Raw genomic sequence first — 20,649 nt, forward strand, 5'->3', positions numbered from 1 at the left:
CTGACTTTCAGAAAAGCCCTCTATTCCTTTTTGTTTCTGCAAAATGACAAGTGGCGTGACAGCAGCGCAAGGGGGGGTGAGGAAACCCCCGAGGTGTGCGGTCAGTAACGGGGTTACCTGTGCTTTCTGATGGCTCCAGGAGATCCAGCTGCAGTCCGGGCCGAGGGCCAGCACGGAGTTCCTGGGTGGCCTGGCCATCGACATCTCGGGAGGGATGGAGTTCAGCCTGTGGTACAGGGAATCCAAAACCAACATCAAGAACCGGTGAGATACTCCCAGCGTGTGCTGTAGCTCAGGCTTCTGAGCCCCAGCAGTCCCAATGAGAAGAATTTAAATATTAAAGACCTTAAATAATAGTTAACGTACATTGGAGAACATTTGTGCTTCTCTTTTCCTTCCCACCTGGCTAATACCAGATCCCACTGATCTCATCTGAATTTATATACATTTACCTGAAGAACAGGGCAGTTTTTATATACGGATGGTATGACTGTAATTTATTTTCCTCTTAATGTGCTTTGAATTAATTGTAATGCTTGCATTTATTTGCAGGGTAGCTATGTTTACAGTTGGCAACACTGAGGTGGATTCCTTCTTTGTGAAAACTGGTATGGAAACCACTTTGGAAGTAGAAACGACATTAGACTTCATCTCCACGGTGCAGTTTTCACAGTACCCATTTCTAGTCTGTATGCAGATGGACAGAGCTGAGTCTCCATTCAGGTAAGATATAAGAACATACAATTTATGATGTGTCCTTCCTGCCAGCTGCTGAATCTGGAACTTGTGGTGTTCACAGCCATGAGAGATTAACAACAAGTTTCAGGCTAACACTGTCAGGTGCAGCATAGGCTGTTACACACACCAAACTCTCTGCTAACCCATTCTTCTCCGTCCCTCACCCCTGAGGGTCAGAAAGAACCTTTTTGAAGATCACAACTTGCTCTGAATGTGCACTTTAGTCCAATTTTCTAATTTGGCTTTGCGACTAAACTAAGTGAAGTGGCAAGACACCGGTCCTCTTGTGTATGGTCAGTTCTGACGGCGACCTGAACCTTTGCCAGCTGTAGTTCTCTCTTACCCTCTCACGAGAGGAAGTTTGTAGACATAAACCAGCTGAAGTTGAAAGTTTTCTTCATCTGCTATTTACTAGTGTCAACAAAAGTACCTGGCGTGTAAAGTTCTTGCAACCGTCATGTTCTATCATATTTTATTAAGGCACCAACTTTCCTGAAAGCTAAACAAGGTTTAAACAAGGTGCAAATAAGGTTAAAAAGATGCTTTCTGGTAGGCAAAGCGCAGTAATTGCATTGCCATGTGAGAAGCCAGATTTACTAGCCCCTTCTAATCCCTATTTGCTAAGACCTAAGGGTGATAACATTTGCAGAGCCTGTGCCAGATTTCCGTTCAGGCTTTTCTGCTCCAAAAGATGGAAAGTCTGACGGGAATTAAAGAGCTCCAGGATCTCCAGGAAATCCTAGGAAAACAGCATCTGTTATTCTGCAGATACTAAACCACCTTCTGCTTATACCTACACATTGTGGAAGTGTAACCTCACCTGTATGTAAAGCGTTCCTCTCTAGTCCCACACACAGGGTACAGATTTTGCATAAATTTGTTAACGCCAGACCCCCACATCGTGTTGTTACAGGCACCACGTGACCAAGTATGAGAGCCTGCCATCCGGCAAACGTTACACCGCGCGGAGGGGCAAAGCAGAACTGTTGGCAGGTAACGAATACCCTCTCCATCAAGAAAACTCCGACATGTGCAGGAAGGTTTTCGGCGCAAAGTCTGATTCATCCAGCAACTGGTTTTAAAACAAGCACCTGAGCTTTGATTTTCCTGAATCCGAGGCTCCCTCAATGACTCGAGGCTCGTACGTACCATCCTAACGGGGAGCTTGATCTTGCACTACTGCGGTTGATGGGAAATTTGCCATTGATTTCAACAGGCCAGGATCAAACTCTCAGTGCGTGCACAGTGTTTACATATTAACCTATATTTAAGACTTTTGTAAAAAAATAAAATAAAGCTAAGGCAGATAAAGACTAATTTGGTAGGATTCCACGCACTCCCTTAAGGGTGGTGCCAGCTCTTTATTTTTGCTTTTTTTGTGCCAAAAGCAAAAATAATCCCTCATTTTTCTTTCTTGGGGAGTACAGAAGTCCGTGTTTTTGACATGCAGTAAGAACAATTATGATGTATAAAGAATGATTATTTATGAACATATTTTGAAGTATTTGCATATTTTAGGCCTATGATCAATCCTCATTCAAATATTCCAGTACAGTTAACATCTAAACAGGACCATGAATTCCTGCTTACTCAGTATTGCCTGTTTACAAAAAGCAGGTTTTATTTTACATGATTTTAAAGGATTTTCCCCTTTTTTAAGCAGTCAGAGTGTGACTATTTTTATTATTTATCTTTTGGGGTTTTTTATTAACTGCTATAGTTAAATATGATTCATTAAAAACGCAGGGTGACACTTCCAGAAGTACTTACAGTTGCCTTAATTCTGTTCCCATTGAAATCAATGGTATAATTTCTGTAGTTATCACCAAGAGTAGTGTTAAGCCAACACTGGTTGCTCTTCAACGTTGCCTCCTGAAAATCTGTGTCCTTGTGTGTCATCAAGGCAGGTGTATTTCTATAAATGAGCACCCACTAGGGCAATTCTGAACCACGATTAAAGGAAAAGGTCCTGAAATAAACCCACGTTGAATGCACAGCCTAGCAAAGCCTGTGCAGAGCCCAAACATTTTCCTCTAGGTAAGTTAGGCACATACTTCAAAGGCAAAAAAGTAATCACTACTCATACAAGTCCTCCAATTAAAATGACTTATACCCTTCTGCTTGTTCAAGCAGTATCTTCATAGTAACTGTAAAGAAAAATATACATTTTATATTTACAACAGCATTGCAGATTAAGAAAGAATATACCTCATCCTGGCTCAGCTGATCTCTGACGTGATCTGATTTAATTTTTATAAGACAAGGTGGGTGAGTGCTGGTCACAAACAAGTAAAATAAAAAGCCAGGAATAATTGGTGCGGTTTTCTTTTGTTCTGTTTTTAAAAAACACCAGGCAGGAAAACCTCATAGATTATCAAGGGAAAAAAAAATGTATTACAAGAATAAACTAATTCCAAATTGTTTTGTGTTATTAAAAAACAAGAGCGCAGAAATCTGCAAAAATCAAACTATCAATGGGATGAAACACTCTTCTTGTTTTACCTGAAAATGCTGACACACTTCTAGTCAAAGCATAAATAAACAGGTGAAAATACAGCGGGGGAAAAAACTGTTTTGTTTTCGGTCTTGGTTTTTGTCCTTTACCTTCTGGGTTGGGAAAACCTCTTGTTGGGGAAGGAATGGTATTGATAGGGGCAAGAAGAACCATTTAATTCACCAACACATAGGAACCAATAACATGAACTGGACACTCACTTGGCGTGGGCTCCTCCTCTAGTCTGCAAGCCGTAACAAAAATAAGGTCAGAGTAAAGTATTCACACACCTAGAAATAGGGAGTCTCCTCTTGTAGTGATCTGACACTCTTGAGATAGAAGGTGGACAAAGAGTGGCACAAAGAAACAGCTGCTATCGCTGTTTCACCTGTTGGTGGAGATATCAACAGGTGACGACGTCAACTCCACATCCTAACAGCATCAACAGTGTGCCAGGCTCTGACTTCACAACCCAAAATCAGAATGAGAAGGTTCTAGACAACGCAGTTTGTATCCTTATGATTTGTGTCTGATACCAGCAGACCCACCTTCAAGGGTTACCCTTCTCAAGTTTAGCAAATCTAAAAACCTGCAGGATGCGCACCTGTAAAACGAGGCCCTTTGGTACATAAAACCAACGTAACATCAGTGCTCACTTCTTAAAATGTATAACATAAAATATTTTCCAATTATGAAAGATAATCTGGCTGTTGCCAAGTATCTGGCCAATGACACCAGGTGTGCTTCTCTTTCACATGAAACGCGCAGGTCTGTTTAATATAAATACGTCAAGTCTCACAGAGATGCTGCTCTGTGTAATTTGCTTTTCTATTTACTCGTCAAGCCCTGGCACAGCTCATTAAGTAAAATCACATACCTATCTGCACTACTGAAAACTGGTCTTTCAGACCGGGACAACCAGCCTGTAAGGGTAATTTTGGGGCTTTGACAACATCCCTGGAAACTAAATCAAATAGAGCCCCTGTGTTGCTCCTTCAGAAGCGATATATTTCCCCAACAGCTGGACATAATGGGGATTCCAGGAGGGGTTAAGTCCAACAGCTGGGCGATGGAAGGCCACGGCTTCCTTGTGTGGGCTCCATAGCTACGGAAACAACAAGACCAACAATCTTCTAAAAATAAGGTGAAATTAATACATTACTTAAGCCTGCGTTTGAAATGAAAACACACGTGGGGTTACAACCAAAGCAAACACTATGAGCGTTTATCAAATCAGTGCGGATCAATCAGAGGGGCTGGAATGAGGTGGTCTTTAAGGTCCCCTCCAACCCAAACCATTCTGTGATTCCGTGATCTATGAAATACGGAACATACATCTTTAAAAATGGCTATTATGCAGACTTTTAAATAACCAGCAATGGTAGCAATTAAACAATATTTCATACGTGAAGTTTAAAGGAGCAAACAAATGCTCAGTCGTTTCTAACTGGAAGCCACAGAAAGAGAAGTACAATGATAATTCAGCTGAGTCCAAAAAGCACCCCGCTTGCAAATGAGATTTTGAAACTTTTGCCTTAAACTTTCAAGGCGTGCTAATTTTACAAAGTATTTTTAATATACTCTTCAAAAAATATTCAAATTACAGGACTCATTTTCTCACCCCACTCCTAAGCATATTGTGGTGCAGAAAGCACAGGGGAATATAAAGATCAATGGTGTGGAAGGCAGAGATTCTCATCAGGTTACGAATTAAGCCATGCATGCAGTACAGGTTAGCAGATACGGGGACTAAACATCATTATTTTTGTAACACTTGACTATAAATAACTGCTGCATAAATAGTCAGTGTAAATGCATTCTTCCCTACCAATAACAGATACAAACTGGAGCTGCATGGGTGTGAATCAGCATGATCTCAGAACAGCCTGATATCATGCTGAAAGCATCTCCCTTCCTTTTGTTGGTGGAAAAAAAAATCATAATTTTAATTCTTTTAATAAAATGAACCGATACTTGGTGGAACGTTCTAGGGTTGACACACACGCAACAACTTGTAAAATACTTAGCCCAGATTTCCAGTGAAAAAGTCACTTATAAAGTCAACTCTGACTTATTGAGAGTATCTGAGAGGGAATATCTGGCCACACAGCACAGAAGGAACTGCAGTGCTTGAGTACGGCTACATTTTGGGAGCCATGAGCCCATGTAACATGCTGCAATTGTACCTTAGAACACAGGAGGATTTGTTCAAAATAGCAAAATCAACAGAAGCCCTGGTTGAGCAAGGTTTTTAGGCCCATTTTCAACACAAACCGTGTGGCTCGTCCAGCAGAGGTCAATGGAAAACGGGGCAGTGGCAGAGCTGGGCTGGCACACCATCAGGGTAGAAGGAACACATGAAGGCAGCAAAAGGTTTTTCTTAGCAATAACTCAAGAAATACCGCTAACCACTAATGAAGTAATCCTCTTTTTGGCTGTATCAAAATATTAGACAATGAAAATAACATAGAGAATGAGCAGAAAAGAAGTTATTCACCCCATCGATTGCTCTCTCTGAACACATTGCAACAGATAAAGACGCAGTTCTTTAGATACCCAAACCCATATAGCAAAGTCAGTCCACTGAAACTGAGGAGTCCTTTTTTCATTTAAAAAAAATACTAATGAAAGAGAGTCAAACAAAGCGATGCCCCCGAATTCCCTTTGTCCTAAGAGGGCGGAATAAACAGTGAGATCAGGTCAGAAAGAGACATAAACACTGGGACAAACTTGGGGAGACCCTGCGGGGCTTTGGATCTGATCTCTGGTGATTTCTTTTCTTCTGTTAGCTTAACACATTGAACCAAGTAACGTCACCACTTGTTCTGCACAACAGCGAAGGGAAGCTCGTAAACACACGACAAGCAGGGAACTGCAGGCGTAACTTGCGGCGTGTCTTTTACTGAAAAATACATATTTTATTTATCATAACATTCAAAAAAAAAAAAAACGCCAACAAAACGAAGAAAACTCAACGTAATACAAATGGTAACTTATTCAGCTACGACCTTTGGCACTCAGCGGTGTCAGACAGTCCGTTCCGTGTGGCCGTGACGCGCCGGAGCGTTGCCGACGTGCAACACGCTGCTAGTGCAATTCCAGTGCTGCCCTTCCATGTCACCTGGGACCTCGGCTCCGCGCTCGCCACAGCGTCGGCTACATTGAGAGCAGCTCCAAGAGTTCATTTTTCTCCAGTTATATGTCTTTTTAATTAGTTTCCCCCCACCCCGCCACAGTCATCGCCACATTTTCCCTTTTGCCTCATAGCCCACCGCTCTCTCATCAGACACACCACCCACATCCTCTTAACAATCGTTATTCTTACTTCACATCTGCAGTTTTAAATATCTTGACACTGATAAGCCATCCCTTTAAAAAAAGGGAGAAAAAGAAAAAAAACAACCAGAAAAAGGGGCGAAAAAAACACAAGCCTTTTCAAAGTAGTGTATGTGTTCAGGTAGCCACAAGTTAATTGTAGTTTATAAGCATAAGGAATGACACTTTGGCCATCAACACTAGAGAGTAAAGGCAGCTTTGAATGCAGACAAGAAAAAAAGAAACAACAAACCACCACACAACCCATAAATACATTTTAAATCATTCATCAAGCGAATCAACCAAGGATTAAATTGAACTAAGCGAAACCGACCCTGCTGCGAAAGCCCAGGACGACATTTGTGCATCACTCCAGTCCCGCTCACACTCCTAAGTGCATCCTGACCTCAAATGCATGGGCTGGCTGCTGCAGACCCCAAAACCCGATGGCAGGGCTGGGAGGGAACTCGAGTGCTGCGTAGAGGCTTGTGCCCTATAGCGAAACATATAATACTAGCAGCTTGAGCACCCCGACACGGAGGGCTCGACTCTGATCCAAGATACGTGGTTACACATCACCCCATCAGCTGGAGAAATTCACCGCTGGGTGTACATGGAGGAGCACCATAGAACTGGGGTTTTGTTCTGGAGACCTTTTGTGGCGCTGTCTGCTGGGTCCGGCTAGGCTTGAGCCCTGAGCTCTGCGTTATGTATATATATATATATGTGTGTATATATATATATAAAGTGAAGAACTCGGGACTCATGTCTGCAAGGCAGGCAGCGCTCTGGGCCAAGTTCAGCAAAACCTTGTGTTGATGGGTGAAAGAAGAGAAGAAAAAAAAAAGAAGAAAAAAAAAGAAAAAGAGAAAAGGAAGAAGGAAGGAAGAAATAAAATGAAAAAGGGAAGGGAAGGGAAGGGAAGGGAAGGGAAGGGAAGGGAAGGGAAGGGAAGGGAAGGGAAGGGAAGGGAAGGGAAGGGAAGGGAAGGGAAGGGAAGGGAAGGGAAGGGAAGGGAAGGGAAGGGAAGGGAAGGGAAGGGAAGGGAAGGGAAGGGAAGGGAAGGGAAGGGAAGGGAAGGGAAGGGAAGGGAAGGGAAGGGAGGGAAGGAGGGAGGGAGGGAGGGAAGGGAGGGAAGGGGGAAGGGAGGGAAGGGGGAAGGGAGGGAAGGAGGAAGGGAAGGCAGGCAGGAAGGCAGGCGGGAAGGCAGGCGGGAAGGAAGGCAGGTGAGACAAAAAGGAGAAAAAAGAGAAAAACCCCAAACAAACCAAAAGAAACTGCACTTCCTCCGGTATTTGCAGTTAGAGATGCACACAAGGGCTTTGCTGGGCTGGGTCCGTGAAGTGAAGCTCTGAAACCGACCCCTTGATGCGAACACGGGGGCTCGTTAGTAATACACAAAATGAAGCAACCACTGTTTGACATGAGAAGGGACACATTCCACTGAAGAAATCTCCCCTGAGCAAATAAAGAGCTGTTGGTATTGCCTCGTTTCGTTGCTTTCATCTCCACAGGCAGTTTAAATAAAAACCCTGCAATTTTTTCCTCCAACAAATAAATGTTGAAACATTGGGCACTTGTTTCCTATGCATTTTTTTTTTCCCTTTCAAGTACAGCGGGTGAAACTGTAAACCCTGAGTTTGTGTGTGCAAACCTATATCTTGTAAACTGCAACGTGAAACTGCGCTCCGAGCACCGATATAGGAGAAGGTAGAACAGGAACATTGTTAAACGTGGATGCTAGTGTTATATTGTGTGTACCATACATGCGTATGTCACAGGGATGAGCTACTCCGGTACCTGCACTGTCCTGCAGTCCGAAATAGCGTCTTGTTTAACGCTGATCCTCTAGTCGTGATGTCTACAGGCTCATCAATCATGAAAATGGTGAAGAAGCATTAGTTTTCTTTAAGAGGCATTCAGCCTGGTAAGAACATAAAGCTTGTAAGTGTAGACTGTGCAACCGAAGAGCATTAATTTTACATGTTATACGCTCTAGCTGGGTGAGCTGAGCTCTTTTAAAAGGGTTAGAATAGTATTTTTCCATTGTTTTTCCACAATGATGAAGATAAATGAGAAGACACAAATCACTCGCTATCTGTACACCTGCAGCGCATTTCATCCTGAGGACAATGTCAATTTGTGCCTGTAAACACATAAATTGCATTGAAATACAGTCTCACATGTATGGTTCAAGACAGTTGCAGCTGAGGTTTCTTTATCTTGGGAGTTACTAATGGAAATGAAGACCTGGGGCTTTCTTTATGAATAGAAAACCCTGAAACTTCCTTAGCAGCTGGAAACCTTGAGAACAGACAGAGGAAAATCCTGCTTGCAAGCAAATGGTTAAGTACAGACTTTGGGGTTTTGCATTTAAAGTTTTATGCTAAATAATTTAGGCTTGATCTTACATTTATTAGCTGCCCAAAGTGCCACACTGAGCTGAAGTTTTGGGCAGGGAATACACTATTGTAGTTTAGTTTTACTGCCATTATAACAATTTTATTTTGCTGAGACGAACCAGTTGCTGGCAACAAAATAATCAGTTTAAGTAGAGTTGGATGTATATATCATGGCATTTTGAATAATATTATATTTTCTTGTTCAAAAGAGAAATATTTTCTTAGAAAATACAGATGTTGCCCTCAGATAAACCTGCCAAACAACAGACCATAGAAATTACTACATATAATTGGGGCTGTAACATGGAAAAACTCCTCTCACATGGGAATCACTAAGAGTATGTTTTGAGCAATGTTTGCAATTTAAGGAAGAACAGTCTGCCATCTCAAAGAAAAATAAACGCCGTCCTCTCCTTTAGAACCAGGATCTTGAAATATTACATTCAATTTCTGGCCTTTCGGTATTTAAACACGGCCATAGTTAAGGCAACTTGTGATGTTCAACACAGTCCAGAGAAGCAAACGGAAAACGAAAGCGATCGAATGCGCTTCCCGACATGTACACGATCCGTTTTGAACCACGCCAAGAATTAAACACCGGAGATAACCCTGGCGCGACAGATCTCGTACAAAATAGACATCTGACTGCAAAATTGGCACCGAAACCGATGGGGAAGAGCCTCCTTCCCTGCGATTTTACAGACCGCAGCCACCATCACCCAAAGCTTCAATACAAAACCAGCTTGGCAGAAAATCGAGCAGTGATTGAGCGCGGCTGGCACGGGGAGGTGTGTGCGTGCTCCGAAACCGGGGGGTGTGCAGGAGAAAACGAGAAACTTACACGCTTGTTTTGTAGGATGAAGCAAAAAGAAATGAAAAAAAAAGCTGCAGAAGCAGTTTTTAGGATGAATGTTTAGAGTTACCGAGTGTATTTCAGATTAAAGGAGTGCGATTCTTCTTCCGTACCCCTGTGAAAACAGACAGAAAAGCATCATTAATACAAAGTGGATACTTAGGGAGCAATCTTTATTAGTGCAGGGAAACGTGTAGTATCTCCTTCATTATAACTCTATTCTTGCTATTAATTTCCTAAGCTACTGCCAAGAATGAAACAATAGCACCGGACTTCTAAAACCGAGTCAGTGGTTGGGCAGCCTTGTGTTTTGAACAGAATCGATCCTTGCTGCTTAAGGTGCGAAATGTGCGGTGCCTTACAACCCCAAACTGGTCCTGGGGAACCCCACGCACACAGGTAGAAAGAGGGCAAAGCGATCCATCTGGGATTTAAGCGATCCATCCGGGATTTAAGCGATCCATGCAGAAGTGAAAGACCTGAGCACTTCACTTACCAAGGCATATGTAAGGAAAACAACCCGTAACCACGTGCTCCAGGATTTGTGGGGTTAAACACTGGCCCAGCAAAGCATCCTCAGCAAGAACAGTAATTAAACTCACACTTAACTTTCACTGGTATAAGGTTAAGCACTATAAACGTTTCCTAAGTAGCTATGGATTTGAACAGGTAGGAAGAAACACAACCAGTAAGTATTTTTGCATACTTTAGTGACAGAATTGCTCATATTTGAATCAGCCTACTTAAAAATAAATGGCCCACATATTCCTGTAGCTATAAGGTGGCATTTAGGCACACATTTGAACAGAGCAAGGAAAAATATCCTTCTAGGACTGGCAGTGCAATGTATTACGGTTACTTTCGACTTTGCTACATGTTATTTTTAATTTCTTTACCTAACACAAGGCAGAAATCACAGAATCACAGAATGTCAGGGGTTGGAAGGGACCTGGAAAGCTCATCCAGTGCAATCCCCCCATGGAGCAGGAACACCCAGATGAGGTTACACAGGAAGGTGTCCAGGCGGGTTGGAATGTCTGCAGAGAAGGAGACTCCACAACCCCCTGGGCAGCCTGGGCCAGGCTCTGCCACCCTCACCATGAAGAAGTTTCTTCTCATATTTAAGTGGAACCTCCTGTGCTCCAGTTTGAACCCATTACCCCTTGTCCTACCATTGGCTGTCACCGAGAAGAGCCTGGCTCCATCCTCCTGACACTCACCCTTTATATATCTGTAAACAGTAATGAGGTCACCCCTCAGTCTCCCCAGAGTATAACGTGGAAATAGATACAAAAGTTTAAAAACCCCAACATTTTCAGTCATTTCGCTCATTACAGGCTGGCACTGCCCAAGTTTGCATGCGGGCAGATTAGCAAGTTTACTAAAAATGAAAATTAGCATCATTTTTTCTTTCCATATGAAGGAAGAAGAGCAGCAGGCAAGAACTGCGTTGCTAAAAGCTCCTGTGAGTGAAGAAGAGGAGGGAGAAAAGCGACCTTGTGGTATCTCTCATTCTCTAATATTTGCTGCGTATCAAAAATTTAAGGATTGCTAAGAAATCACACCTTGGATTTTGCCAGAACCCAAATTGATACGGTCCATTTTATCTCATTTATCCATTTTATCTCATTGACTATGCAGAAGAGAGCACCAGCCACAAAAAGAAGCGCTGGGAGAGAAGTGGGGGCCTATGTGCAGTATGTAAAGAAGTACAGGAGTGGAAAGAAATAGCATTCACTCAGTTTATTTTGGCAAGTGAGAAAATGGGACCTGAAAAGGACAGTATTTTATTCAAAACTCGTGCTCATGTGATGAGATCTTGCCATTTTAAAATCCATTTTAGGATCTGTATAGCATTGCTGCAATCACAAAAAAACCCGATCTGAAAGCAACTGGAATGGAAAATGACCAGTAGTTCACCCTCCGATGTGTATGAAATTATATTCCAGTCCTACTTAGGGGATAAAAAGCTATCCCAAGTAGATGCACATTTAATTAGGAAAAGAAAGATATAAGAGATATAGGAAAAGAAGAGAAAACACACACAAAAAAAGCAGATAACAAAAGAAGAAGAGAAAAAATTATCCACGGGGACATGAAAGTTATGTACAGGAATGAAAATGCTAAGTAGGTACACAGACAGAACAGGATAAGAGGATGTTTTGGGCCCCTCATCACAAGAAGGACATTGAGGTGCTGGAGAGAGTGCAGAGGAGGGAACGGAGCTGGTGAGGGGCTGGAGCACAAGTGTGATGAGGAGCGGCTGAGGGAGCTGGGGCTGTTCAGCCTGAGAACAGGAGCTGAGGGGAGACCTGATCGCTGTCTGAACTGCCTGAAAGGAGGTTGGAGCATGGAGGGGTTGGGCTCTGCTCCCAGGTAACAAGTGATGGGACAAGAGGAAATGGCCTCAAGTTGCACCAGGGGAGGTTTAAATTGGATATTAGGGAAAAAGTCTTCACCTAAAGGGTTGTTGGGCATTGGAACAGGCTGCCCAGGGCAGTGGTGGAGTCACCATCCCTGGAGGGGCTTAAAAGGCGTTTAGACGAGGTTCTTAGGCACATGATTTAGTGCTGGAGTTCGGTTGGGTTGTGGTTGGACTCGATGATCCCGAGGGTCTCTTCCAACCAAAGTGACTATGATTCTAAGGCGGCTGCAGATGTGATTCACCTCTGGCATACACCTTATTTTCCACTGTGAACTATACAAACAACCCAAGTCCGCTAAGAAGCTACATGCATCCTGCAGCACACAGTTAAAATGATTCATTTCACTGACTTTCAGAACAGCTCGAGAAATAAACCCCTGCACCGCATCCATCATATACTGCAGGACCCACCGCAGCAGGTCTGAGGCGGCAGGGAGGGGGCACCCCTGTCCATATCAGACAACGCGCATCTTGGCATCAAGAATGGTAAAAGATTAAAGTCTTCAAACTGCTGGATGACCTTCTGTAGCGAGTATAAAAGTTTCTGTATCACTGATATTTTGGGGGAGCTTTCACACCTGCAAGCAACAGTAGAGCTCTGACATAACGCAAAAAGAAGCAGAGCATCAATGCAGTTATTAATGTCACCGATAAGAAAGAGCGATTTGCCCAGAGCGTCACCAGCCCCAGAGCGACACCAGCACTGCAGGAGAGCTGGGTGTGCGCCACGGCAGGATGAACCCCTGGGAAACGAGGGGCAAATCACACCGGGAAATATGATGGTTTTAACTTTTAAAGAGTGCAATAAGATTGAGAAACTAGGTCTTTTTGTTTAAATAGTTGCTGTAAGATAGAAATCTCCTTTTTTAAAAGGGTAAGTGCCTAACTGAATCTCACAAAGGACTGATTTCCTTGTACTAGCAGTCTGAATCCAGCCTTGAGAGCAAACGGAAAAATCAAACTGCTTTTGCCATGTTATCTAGATTCTGTTCCATTTAGTCCTCTGTTTTGAAGACTTTACTGACAAAATCAACTTGAGTAGCATAGCAGAGCTCAACTTAATTGGTACTTTGCGTGTCCTGAGTGACCCCATAAGGGGCAATGAAAACAACTTCATTTATATCCGTGGTAAAAGAATAGCACTTTCAAGAGAAAATATTTACAAACAGAGAAGAAGTGAGTGCATAAATCATTTCAGTAAGGTTTCAATGAATAAATAATCTACTATGGCTCATAGATGATGCAAATTGGAAAAACTGCAGGAGCAAAGAAAGACAACCCAAACGCTGGAAGAAAATATTTACCCTCGAGCACACAATGGAACTAAACTCAGCGCGAACTGGTGACAAACCCAGACCTCCAACTGTCACTGCTGTTCCTCTTCACCTCCTGACACACACCAAGAACAAACTCCATGAGCCTTTGGTAAGCCATGAAAGATCTTAGTAGCTCTATGCATTACTGCACTCGATAAAGAGGAGACGTGTTTTAATGCAAGAGGCAAAAGGAGCCGCAACACTGATCCTGAAGATGCTTTCTTAATTTCAGGTATTTTTAAATGAAATATCATTGTTCCTTGGTTACTTTTCGCAAGACATTCTGCACCCTGGTTTTGATGGGTGCCATGCACCCTGCACCATGCCCTCCTCCTTGCTCCAGACCAAGCACTCAATGCCCCCACACGCACATCCCCAAATTTGGAGGCCAGCCCCAGGCTCCAGCCCTGGGTAACCAGACACTGGCGAGACTGCAGCGGGCCAAGCTCGGAGCAGCCGTGCAAAATCGCGATTTGCAGCGGTGCCCGCAGGCTGCACCGCAACCCTCCTGCGGCGCAGGCAGCTGCGGCGCCCCTGCTCACAGCCCCACGGCATCAGGGGAACACGCCGGGGTCTACCTGATGGCAACCTGCTCCCTCCTCCCACCAACAAGAAGCACCCAAAATAAGGGTGCTCTTCCCAAGGATGAGGAGAAACAGGGGCTCAGAGCAAAAAGATGGGTGCTTACCTCCCCTTGCAGGGAAGAGATGAGAGGTGAGGAAGAGGGGATGTGCTGCCAAGGTGGAGAAACTGGCTCATGGCTTGCAAGGTGTGTCCAGAGGAGGTTCCTGGCTGCACTCAAAAGGCTGAGGGAGCTGGGGCTCTTTAGCTTGCAGGAGACTTGAGGGGTGACCTCATTAATGTTTATAAATATGTAAAGGGTGAGTGTCAGGAGGATGGAGCCAGGCTCTTCTCGGTGACAACCAACGGTAGGACAAGGGGTAATGGGTTCAAACTGGAGCACAGGAGGTTCCACTTAAATATGAGAGGAAACTTCTTCATGGTGAGGGTGGCAGAGCCTGGCCCAGGCTGCCCAGGGGGGTTGTGGAGTCTCCTTCTGTGCAGACATTCCAACCCGCCTGGACACCTTCCTGTGTAACCTCATCTGGGTGTTCCTGCTCCATGGGGGGATTGCACTGGATGAGCTTTCCAGGGCCCTTCCAACCCCTGACATTCTGTGATTCTGTGAGACAGGGCTGTGAGAATACAGGCTGCACGACAAGGAACTAAGTTGTGCTTCTACCGAAACCAGCTCCTAGTAAAAAAACCAAGTTATTTACCTGCTCCACGGGATACCAAACTGCACCAACGGGTCTGTGTAACGTTTGCATTTCTTACACCTATATTTTAAGTCCTGGTAAGGGCCCACCTGTGGCCCCAAGCCCATTACTTACCCCCCTCAAGGAGAAGCTGTGGCATAGCTCTAAATTGGCAGGTAACCTGGTTGGCCCTTAACCATCACCGGCGACCGGCACGCCTAACAGCCCGCACTCACTCACCCACGCTCTTCACCGGTGCTCTACCACGAAGCGCATGGTGGTGCCATCGAAGGAGGGCGGCGCGACGATCCGTGGGCCAGTGGCTGGCGCCGTGATGCTGATGACCGGCTTTGCCTCGGCTGCCCCACGTCCCGGTGGCGGTGGGCCCTTGCCGGTGGCCACGTAGTAGGGGCTCTCGGTGAAGGCCGCCTCTGCTGCTGCGGGGCTGCTGGGCTCAGCTGGGGCACTGGCATCGCTCCCCGGGTGGGACAGCGGCCGTGGCAGGGCACCGGCAGGCAGCATGGCAGCAGCGGGCAGGAGGCCGGGATAGAGCATGTATGTGGTGCCATAGGCTCCAGCGTTGAGGGCCAGGGGCGAGAGAGGCAGCGGGACGGAGGCGATGGCTTGCTGCTGGGGCACCGGCACCTCCACGTACTGTCCGGTCTCAGGGTCGAAGAGGCGCCGCTTAAGGGGCTGCTGCACCGGCGTGTCCACCAGGTAGTACTGCCCGGTGCTCACGTCCAGCAGCACTTTGCGCTGCGTCTGCGGGAAGGGCTCGGCCGCTGTGGCCGTGGCGGACACGGAGGGCGAGAAGCAGAAGAGCGGCGGCGCGGTGCCGGGCAGGGCGGCGAAGGGCAGCGGCGGGCGGTACAGAGCGGCGGGCGGACCCTCGGTGGGCGGCGGGGCGGCGGCGGGTGGCTCCTCGGCGGGTTGGGGTCCGGGCGGGGGTCCGGGGCTGCCGGGACGCTTGGAAGTACCGAAGGGCTGCAGGCTGCACAGCGCCGCCGCCGCCGCCGCTGCCGACACCTGGCTGGGGCGGACGCCGCCGGCCGCCCCCGACACCGGCACCGGGGAGGGGGGAGAGCCGGGCTCGGCGGCCGCCTTCAGGGGCAGGGCCAGGTAGTTCCCGCAGTCCGGGCCGCGCTCCGCATCGCTGCCACCCGCAGGCAGCCGGGAGGAGCGCGGCGCCGCCTGGCCCCGCAGGCCGCCCTCGGAGGCGGCCTTGGCCGGCGCGGAGGCTCCAGCTCCGGCTCCTCCGGCTCCTCGGAGAGTGAGGAGGGCGCGGGGGGCAGCGGCGGGCTCGGTGCGGGGGGGCGGGCCGCGCTGCCGCTGCCGGGCTAGGCTCTCGAAGGCGGCCGCCTTGGCCGAGACCTTATCGGCGGCGTTGTTCGAGGGGCGGCGGGGCAGCCTCTCGTTGCTTGGCCCCTTGCCCGACGGCTCCTCCGCCTTATCCGCAGGCGGCGGCGGGGGTGGAGCGGTGGCGGGCAGGGTCGGCCGGGGCCCGACGCCCCGCTCCTGGCTGGCGATGAGGGAGAGGACGTGGCTGTCGGTGATGGGCAGCGGGTCGCTCTTGCGCTTCCACTCGCGCTTGTTGAAGCTGTACAGCTCCTCCATGCTCCGCACCGCCGCCGTCAGCTTCTCCAGCGCGTTTTGCACCGGCGCCGCCTTGCCCTCCTCCCGCGGGTCCTCCTCGGGCCCCCGGCCCCTCTCGGCAGGCGGCGGCGGGGGCTGGTGCCGCCAGGGCGCGGCGGATTTGGAGACGATCTTCAGCACGGCGGGCTGGCGCGGGTCACTCTTGTTGGGGGCGATGGTGGCCACTGGCAGCCTCCCCGAGGTGCGGTGCACCAGGACGGTGCCCTCCGGGGGGCAGGCCGGTGCTCTGCCCGCCGCCTTGGGCCCCGCCTCGGTGGGCTTGGTGCTGGCTTGGCCGACCGCCTGGCAGGTGATGACCACGGGGGAGAGGGACCTGGGAACGCCGGCGATGACGAGCTGCTGCCGGGGCTTCTGCTCGGGGCCGCCCTGGTCGGAGGCGACACTGCCCTTGTCGCTGCTGTTATCTCCCGAGTCGCAGCTGTAGGAGCTTTTGATGAGCTTCCGCACGTCCCGCACCTGGTGGAGCGGCCCCTGGGCTCTGTGCTTGCCCTCCCTCACGTCGCGTACCAGAAACTGCGGGACCTTGTCGGGGCCGTCGCCGGCTTTAAGCGGCTTGGGCTGCTGGCCCCTGGTGTCCTCGGGCGGCCGGCCCGCGATCTGCGGTGTCAGCAGCTGGGCGATGCTGAAGGCGGCGTCCCGGGGCTGCTGCAGGCTGCCCAGGCTGATCTTGATCTCGGGGGCTTTGGGCTTGGCGGCGGGGGGCGAGGACGAGGAGGCGGCGGCGGAGCACTTCGTCGCCTGCTTGCCGGGCTCCTTTTCCCGAGGAGTGTGTTGGATGGCGGGGACGAACAGGCGGGACATCTTGGTGGACTTGCCGGCAGAGATCTCCCCCAGGTTGGCCCGCCAGTCGTGCCTGGGGGAGAGCTTCAGCTTGCCGATGGGCGCCCTCTCCTCCTTCCTCTCCGCCTCCCGCTCCTTCCAGGACCTGAAGGCGCTGTTCTGGCTGCGGAGGAAGGTGGCCTTGATGGCCTCTGAGGCGCTGCGCTTCACCTCGCACATCTCCTCCGACAGCGCTTGGTCCAGGCTGCGGCTCCCTTCGCGGGGCGTCGACGCCTTGGAGGCCGGCGACCGGCCACCCTCGCCCGCCTCCTCCGCCGTGGCCGCGGTGCTGTCCGAGCCGCCTTCCGAGTGCCGGGAGCTCTGCCGCTGCACACCGCCGCCCTCCCGCAGCCGCTCCCGGCCGCCACCGCCGGCGGGCTCCGGCTCCCGGCCGGTGCTCAGCCCCGTGAAGGTGGTGTCGGTGATCTCGCCCCGCTCCATCTTGAACTCGTGCTCCAGCTGCATCTTCTTGGAGATGACATTTTTGAGGAGGCTGGAGGCGAACTTGGACATCTTGCTGGACCTCCCTCCAGCGCCTTCCACCGCCGGCGGCTCCTTGCCGCCCGCCTCGGGGGGCTGCCCGGCCTCGGGGGCATCGCCGAGGTCCAGCAGCGTCACCACCCGGGAGCCTGCCCGCAGCCGCCGCGGCGCCTCGATGTGGGCGATCTCCCCGTCGAGCTTGCTGACCACGAACTCGAGGGCTTTGCTCTGCGACCGGCCGGAGCGCAGCAGGCTGGGCTCTGCTCTCGGCCCCAGGCTGCCGCACTTAAGGTCCAGGTAGGTGGACCAGCGGTTGATGCCCAGGGCATTGTCGGGCAGGGAGGCGGAGGAGGCGCGGGAGCCGGGGTGCAGTGTGTCGAAATAGGGGTACGCCAGGCTGCGGAAAGCCCTGGCCGTCAGGTTTCGCACTTCTTTGTCGGCATCGTCCAGCTCGCTGACGGCGCTGGAGGCGCCGCTCGAGTGCTCCCCGGCCCGGGCGGCCCCGCACCGGGTCTGCAGCCGCGCGGGGACCGCGATGAATTTTTTCGCGTGGTCGCGGACCGCGTCCGGTTTTAAACTCTCATTGCGTTCAGGAGCCGCGGGTGCACGGAGGCTCATGTCGCCTTCATGCTTGGCAGGGTAAATAGTGTTTTGCTTTCCGCGCACGTTGCTAGACTCATTTATAGCCCGGGAAGAGGCTTTGATTGATAGGAGAAGCTGGGCGGCCGGGCTCCCGCCGGGGCGGCCGGGCTGCTTGGACCGGCTTTCTCCCGAGCTGGCGCGCTTGTCCCCGCCGGGGGTGTCGTGTTCGGAGGTAACGCTGACGATCTCGGTGCTGCTGGTGTTGTCGATGCTGTCCGTCTGGTTGTTCGGGTCGCTGGTGGTCGTGCTGAGGTAGCAGCTATTCTCCTCCTCCTCCTCCGTCGCCGTGTCCCCCGGGGTCTCGTCGCTTCCGAAAGAGGCGTAGTCCACGAAGGAATAGATCACGTTGTTATCCTCGAAGTCCCAGCGGGCGGCCAGCCCGGCGTCAAAGTCCATGTCGTGGTCCACCTCGCTCAGCTGGATCTCCTGCGTGCTGATATAGTGCGCCTCGTCGCGGCCGCCGCCGGGGAGGATGCCCGTGGAGGCACCGGGGGGGGCCGCCTTGCGCCTCGCGTCCTCGTCCTCCTCGCTTTCGTAGCCGAAGGAGGATGAGGAAGTTTTGCCCTCTGTCGACACCGGGTCGCCCATTGCGGGAAAGGCGCCCGCCTTGCTCACCGGCGAAGGGCAGGAGGAGGAGGAGGACTCCGGGCAGCCCCCCGCCTCCGGCGGCTCGCCGCTCCCCGCTGCCCCCCGGGAGCCGGGGCCAGAGCCAGCGCCGCATCCCGCCGCCGCGCCCGGGGAGGGCGGGCGATCCCGCCCGCCGTCCGAGGATGCTGATCCCGCGGTCCCGCCCGGCGGCCCGCCGCTCTCTGAGCCGCCAACATCCCCGGTCCCGCCGGCTCCACTCTCCGGTGCGGGACCGGCCGTTTGCTCCGCGCCGCTAGCCGGGGCCAGCTCGGAGGGCTGGCGGCTCTCCTCCGGCCCCTGCGGCGAGCCACGGATCTCCACGTACGCCGCTTTCTCCTCCTCGATGGCCGCCTCCGGGCTCGGGCCCGGTTCCGCCGCCGCGCCCTCGGGGCCGGTTCGGGGGCCGGCGGGCGGCTGAGCGGGCGCGTCCATGCCGGAGCCGTCGGGGCGCGGCAGTGGCCCGAGGGGGCGGGCAGGCACGTGCCGGCCGGGCCGGGCAGCGCTGCGGGGACGGGGGGGCAGCGGGCCGCCCACCCCCTGCCCTCCCCTTCCCTCCCCTCCTCCGCCCGGCCCGAGCGGGCATCACCGCCGGGGGGCGGAGGGGTCGGGCCGTGCTGGGCTCGGCTCCTCCCGCCCCGCAGCCGGCCCCGGGACTGCGGACGCCCGCTTGGTCGCCAGGAGGGGGGTGGCCAGTCGCCCAGCAGAGGGTCCCTGGTCGCTCCGGCTTTTTCCGAGAAGGGCGTCACTTGGCCGGCCTCAGGCACGAACTATTCATAGAGACGGCGTCACTTAGGCCGGTTGAACAAAATCCTATTTTAAACGTCTGTGTTTGCCGGAATAAAGGCGCCCGGCCGCCCCTTGGAAGGGGAGAGCCGTCCCTGCCCGCAAAAACGCCGCTGCCGGCCAGCGGCACCGTCTGGAAGAGGCAGCTCCCAAGGCTGACATGCAGGCTTGCCTACACCAAATGCACCCTTGTCTTACACGCAGCAGTGGCTAAGCAGCTTGTTTCTTCCTTAAACCACCCCCCGTCAGCCCCATGTCCCCTCTCGCAAGAGGTGCAGTGCAGGGGGGCACCCCATGCCTTTGCTACAGCCCACAAAACACCAGCCAGCAGACCCAAGCTGCCTTTTTCCAGGAAACACCGTTTTAAACATAACCAGCACCTAAGACCTATTAATAGGCATTTCTATGGCACACCTGACCTTTGGTGGCCAAGGGCTTTACTGAGCAATCTCCAAGATGCCACACCAAACACTGCCCCAGAGCCACGGGAGGAAAAGTTGAGCTGTTAGGCACCAAGGAGGAGAAACAGAGAGAAGCAACCAATGTTGAGGAGCAGCAGTCAGGTATACAATGCAGGTAAAAGCCTAAATTTGCAGCTGCTGGGGCTGTCCTACATCCAGCATGCTTTTAATGAGAAACTAGGTACCAGCTCTCGGGAGTACCAGGCCTACCCAGCCTTAATAATTCCTTAGCTCAAGTTCAATGTAGCTTCTACTCTCCCTGTACACGCAGCAACTGTGCAGTCCTCCCTGGGGCTGTGATAAATAGCACCAGCATTCCCTAAACACAACTTCACCAAGTTTTGTGTCACACACATTTTAGACTTGCCCCTCTGTCCTAAGC

The 20,649-nt window shown here is 50.9% G+C and overlaps 2 protein-coding genes across 3 annotated transcripts in view; one reads left to right on the forward strand and one right to left on the reverse strand.

Moving 5' to 3' along the window:
- MTTP (microsomal triglyceride transfer protein) overlaps positions 1-3,294 on the forward strand; it is a gene marked incomplete at its 5' end in the record, with an annotated part of 30,705 nt that extends 27,411 nt beyond the window's left edge. Inside the window, 3 exons of the mRNA XM_082051200.1 lie at positions 140-264; positions 553-723; positions 1,652-3,294. Coding sequence (XP_081907326.1) covers positions 140-264; positions 553-723; positions 1,652-1,820 — 465 coding nt within the window. The 3' untranslated portion in view covers positions 1,821-3,294. The remainder of the gene's footprint in view (positions 1-139; positions 265-552; positions 724-1,651) is intronic.
- A 2,835-nt stretch (positions 3,295-6,129) lies between these two features.
- LOC309438841 (uncharacterized protein C4orf54) lies at positions 6,130-20,013 on the reverse strand. 2 transcript variants are annotated; one of them, XR_014183882.1, is made up of 2 exons: positions 14,938-20,013; positions 6,130-9,917 (listed from the first exon to the last, which is right to left on the reverse strand). XR_014183882.1 is itself a non-coding variant. In XM_082050758.1 (2 exons), the coding sequence occupies exon 1, from the start codon at positions 19,453-19,455 to the stop codon at positions 15,052-15,054; it is 4,404 nt and encodes a 1,467-aa protein (XP_081906884.1). In that variant the 5' UTR covers positions 19,456-20,013; the 3' UTR covers positions 6,130-9,917; positions 15,043-15,051. The 2 variants fall into 2 exon arrangements, 1 of the variants encoding a protein (XP_081906884.1); XM_082050758.1 differs by having other exon boundaries at positions 15,043-20,013.
- Between the last annotated feature and the right edge of the window lie 636 nt (positions 20,014-20,649).

This window comes from Streptopelia decaocto, assembly GCF_964273445.1.
Source record: "Streptopelia decaocto genome assembly, chromosome: 4".
In the NCBI taxonomy this organism is placed as follows: Eukaryota; Metazoa; Chordata; class Aves; order Columbiformes; family Columbidae; genus Streptopelia; species Streptopelia decaocto.

Excerpts from the sequence above, each read along its gene's own strand:
- LOC309438841 (XM_082050758.1), bottom strand. The coding sequence starts at position 19,455 with ATGGACGCGCCCGCTCAGCCGCCCGCCGGCCCCCGAACCGGCCCCGAG.